The sequence below is a fragment of the Ochlerotatus camptorhynchus genome, unplaced genomic scaffold (genome assembly GCF_037179485.1).
Source record: "Ochlerotatus camptorhynchus isolate MF236.1 unplaced genomic scaffold, CSIRO-AGI_Acam_v1.1 ptg000038l, whole genome shotgun sequence".
NCBI classification, from domain to species: Eukaryota; Metazoa; Arthropoda; class Insecta; order Diptera; family Culicidae; genus Ochlerotatus; species Ochlerotatus camptorhynchus.
Genome location: NW_027040529.1, coordinates 2,683,567 through 2,688,644, shown reverse-complemented (window position 1 = coordinate 2,688,644; position 5,078 = coordinate 2,683,567). Strand labels below are relative to the sequence as shown.

Here is a 5,078-nt window from a genome sequence, read left to right as displayed (position 1 = left end):
GCTTGGTCGGAAGAGCAACTAAAAATAATGTTTCGTCTTCTCCAATAACAGGTACGACAACTGCCAACAGAGAGGCTTTCCTATCTACTTCAATTCCACAAGGAGACCTTTGCCAGAGTACGTTAGCTTCAGTAGAGTACGTATCCTTTTCGATCAGCTGGAGTTGTTTCTTGGAAAAAAAATTTTGCGGTATTTAAGGTCCTCACTGTTGATGTTACTTGCGTATCCTAGCTCATAACTTCCTTTTTGAAAAACCAGTTTTCTCATGATGTCCACGATGGCTTGAATAAGTTCAGCGTGTACTGTGAGACATTAATCTTGGCTTGGAACGACACGTTCGAGACGCATTTTTTTCAACCGCTGTGTGAAATGAATGAGCGGCCATAAAAGTAAGGCCTGATTCAAAAAACTTGAACAGTATTTGCTCAGCTTGAATTTCCGTACTGTTTATCAGAAGGATGATGTGTTGAAACTAATTCCAATTCTTGTTTTGGGATGAGCAACTGTCCAACCAAAATGTAGGTTTGTTAAGGTGAGCATGCTTATTAATTACTCTGCAGTTTTAACATTTTTGTGTTTTTAAACATGGGACAGTTATGCTTCCACCGGCAGTGCATATGTTGCAGTGATTGTATGGTATTCAAAAGCATAGGAAAATGCAAATTTTGATACTTTTCCTAAAAAGATTTTTTTAAGATCGATGTGTAAGTGAGACCGTTGGTCCCGGGTCCATGAGTTGAAGGGTCGATAGGTGGTAGGGTCCAGGTGTGAGACCTGCCTCCCTGGCGTCGGTAGCATTAATACTCAGTACGGAAAACAAATCAAGGAAAAGCAAAAAAAATACTATACGTTTATGGGTAATTCGTACAATTTCAATGCTCATTCTTTACCAATTTAACGGTACATTATTGTGTTGCTAAATTTTCCATAAAGTTTGGATCATATTAATATTTTTTATGACGTTTATAGGGATTTTCACCGGGGTTTTATGGATAATTTAGGAGTTATATAAGGAGCATTTTTCAATTTGCTATGGATCAGTTATTAGTTTGTATATGCAAAAGTATGTATGCCATTTTAAAAGTAGACTTAATTTTTTATGAATTCGATAATTTTAGGCTGTATTAAAAATCTTTTGTTCTAGCTTTTATTCAAAAACGACTTTTGGCATCTCAAACTTTCTGGGTGGAAAAGGGATAATACAACGATATTATATTTGATGTCCAGATATTTACTACTCCAGGAAAAAAACATGATTCTACAGTTTATATAAATGTACAATTGGAAACGTTTTTATTTTGGAAACCATTTAATGAACATAAAACAGTATGCAATGCATTTCAAAGGTACATACGGTACAATAAATAACATTTAATAACATGTTAGCATTCGAAACATTTAAACCAATTACTTAAGGCAAAAAAGTGGATGTTTCTATACTCCCACCTCAAGTATTTTGACTATACGTGGCATGTAATGCGTGTACCCCCACCACCTCCTGCGTTACGTTGTATTAGAACGGGATTTTGTAGTCGCAACAATTTTATTAAGAATGTCCTTCTAACACAGGTGAGGTCATTTGTTACTTTATCGGGATCTAGATTTAAACGCGTGATTGACAATTTATTACTAAATTAAACCACTACACTACAACACTTGAATACTCTGTTTCAACTGCTCAAGTGACTGTTTTGCCACATTTGCTAGAATACCCTCCGGAGATGAAGGATCTTCCCATTCCAGTATTTTTGCACATTCTTCCAACATAAGGGCTGCTTCCCTGAGCTTTTCCTTCAGTGGATCTCCATCTAGCACGCCTTGACGGTACTTGGACTGCGAAAGCATTACGATCGGTCCATGCAGCTCGTATAAGATCATTGCCCGGGATCGAGTTTTCCCTGGCTCAAATATGTTCAATACCCGCAGAATATCTCGACACAATTCAATTTTACGTTCCAACAAAATATCCGGAAGTTCTTGCATTTCATATCCCGGTACTCTACCGTACAGTTCAATCAGACTTTGACGGATAGATATATTGATGTAATGTAACGGATGAAGAATGCTTCGGTACTTCTTATAAACCCTCTCAAAGGCCTCTAGTCTTTCCGATCCGTACTCCATGTAAGCCAGTTCATCTAGTTCGGCTTGCATCACTTGGGCGGCTCTCTGAACGGCAGCTCCCTTTATTTTGAATTCACAGTGTGTACACTTCCAATCAGCTTCATCATCTATTAATCCAAATACACAATAGATAAGCATTCGTTTCTCTGCAGAAAGAAATGTAAACTTACCCAAAGGATCACTGGACTCGATTAAGCCATTATCACATTTCTGACATTTCAGTGAACTGAAATGGGTGCCAATTTCGGTTGGATCCAGACAGCGTGCACATCGACAGGAGAAGAATTTGCCATGCTTTAAAGCAGCCTGTCGCACGCTGGTTCCGTTAAGCGTGTATGTGTAGGTGGTGTATAGTTTTTCACCCTCTGCAACGTCGATTGCCGTTCTTGCAATTAATCTAGTAAATGAAACATTATTTTAAAAAAATAATACTTTTTTTTATATTTGGAAGTAGCTGCCCAAGTATTTATGCTTGCTTTCCGTTGATTGTCTAAGAGTATTCATCGTACGAGTGCAAATACGCAAAATAATGCCCCCAACGCAATGCAAAAATGGACTTTGAATCACCCTAACATGGATGCTATTATTTCGTTTGAATAAATTGAAAGACTCTTTACAAATGTATCAACGGGAAAGGAATTTTCGAATATGCTCGGTTTTCTATTTTTAACCCAAATGCAAATCGTTTTGGTCTACTGCTAACAGCCAGCATGGTGTATAGCAATGTAGTGCGTGAAAAACGTTGAGCATGTTGATACCCATTAGCGAAGTGTGAAACTAATTTTCGCACAGATTTATAACTGTAAACATTTACCTGTAATCGTTGCTGGGATGAATCGAATGTGTTACGTTAGGCACACAGGAATGCGCCATGATGGCCAACTTCGGATATAGACCTCGCACACCGTAGCCATTGCGTGTCCGCGCTTCAAATGCGTTCACCTCAAGAATGCCTATCACCTGTTGAATCAACTCTTCTGGGAAGCGATCCTTCAGTCCACATGGGCCACGCAAGTAGCCAACAATATTCTGCTGGTCATGTTTCCATATCGCATCATCCTTTCGTGCATCATGGTGGTACTCCATCACACTGATTTCCGCATTCCACCGTTCCGGGTGGTCTTCCTTTGCCAATAGCACTCTCAATGGTGTTATGCAATCCAGCTGCAAACAACTGGCAGTTGAATCTTCAACATTTAGGAACTTGACCTTATTCTTCACAAATAGTTCACATTCCTTCTTGTGATACACAATTTCGTCCCTATTAGCACTACATTCTTCACATAGTGGCCAACCGCACTCGGAGCATTTTTGACCGCTCACTCCTCCATCCACTGGGCATGCACATTCCAAACATATTGGAGAACTGTCCACTTTAGGCCCAATCGCGAAAGGTGTTTCCTCCAAAATAATTTCGCCAGCTGTCAGATCCTTCGTTGCTACACCGTATCGTCCTAGCTCAGGACTTTCGAGCACTTTGAATGCTTCGCTCATACTGTTATCTTGTGATAAGAAATGTATGTATTTGGTCACTTATTATCTTTCTATTATTATGGCTTTTGAAAAACTGATCCGAAAAAAATTTCCTCCCCAAATATATATAGGCAGTTCAGACATACATGTTCACTCTACCGATTCTAGAACAATATTGCGAATAAAGCCGCGCAAGCAAACATGATCATCTCGTCTTGGCAATACGCTCCTATTTTTAAAAGAACTACGAGCTTATTTTTAGAGTTAACTACATGATATTAAGGACCAGCTCGGCTAGCGCCGCGCGGGAAAGCTTTGAAATGTTCTCTTGTTTTGTTGAGAAATAGCATCGAAATTAAAATGTTTTCATGACTGCCACAGTGAGTAGTTACTGTCCATATTCTAGAAAATTTATTTTAATTTATTTGTCGCCAATTAGGATCTTAAATGTATATCGGCTTAATGACCTAGACTTGACTAGTTCAATTACAAACATTTTTTGCATTGAAGGCATTTTTTCTTCAATAAAACAAATAATATAACACGAAGCCTTAATATCTTAATAAATTATGAATACTACTTAGTAGCCTCATTTAACCGGGAAATGCAGGATTATATTACAGATTTGTATAAAAAAATTACAGAATTTCATTTTATTTTCATTTTATGATGTACAAGAGGGGCCATGTCACCGATGTGAATATTCACACCATCCATAATACACCAGGGAAGGGGAGAGGAGTGAGCAACACAGCATCTTTACCCATGGGGGTTAAAAAAGTTCTGCGAGGTATGCTTATGGTAAACCAACTGCTCAGGGATTGTAGAAAGGAAAGGGTTGGGTAGGTTTTGTGTGAAAAGCGCATAAGCTATTATCGTATCGTTGAAAAATGGCCTCGTTTGGTTGGCGCTCTCGTCACAGAGCACATCGATTACATCACACCGTCAATGAAAAAGAAATTAAAAGAGATTGAAAGAAATTATTAGTGAGTTTTAAACTGTGATTTACCTATTAGAAATAAATTTGTAAAATTGTCTCCGTGTACTGAACAGCCATCCCTCTCGCCCTCCCGCCGCCTAAACGTCTGAAGGAGTGTGACGTCAAACTCCGTCATCCATTCATTCAGCCGGACAACGAAAGAGCGTGCAATGAGCGTCAGCGACCCTAATAAAGGGTGGGGGAGCACCATACATGAACGATACCACAAATCGTGCCACCGTACCACATATTGTTGGGATGATAACCCAAATAGGTTGTTAGGCACTCCTTATGGTTATCGTTCATGCGGGTGTTTCAAAGCAATTTACATCTAATCAACCCTCTGTGCGACCCAACCCGTGCAATGTATTTAATGTTGAGAGCCTTGTGTGCTTAATCATGAGTGGTCACGGATCTGGCAATCTTCACATGACTATGCGTCCCGGTGACGACGACTACGATCTAGCCGGTTTACAATAGGTTTTATACAAGAGTACTAGAA

At 39.2% G+C, this 5,078-nt stretch overlaps 1 protein-coding gene across 1 annotated transcript; it reads right to left on the bottom strand.

Annotated features, from left to right (window-relative positions):
* Positions 1-1,641: 1,641 nt before the first annotated feature.
* On the bottom strand, positions 1,642-3,756 carry SmydA-3 (SET and MYND domain containing, arthropod-specific, member 3). Its single transcript, XM_065234779.1, has 3 exons — positions 2,939-3,756; positions 2,295-2,521; positions 1,642-2,231 (listed from the first exon to the last, which is right to left on the bottom strand). Exons 1-3 carry the CDS (start codon positions 3,616-3,618, stop codon positions 1,648-1,650), a joined length of 1,491 nt encoding a protein of 496 aa, XP_065090851.1. The 5' UTR covers positions 3,619-3,756; the 3' UTR covers positions 1,642-1,647.
* Positions 3,757-5,078: the final 1,322 nt, after the last annotated feature.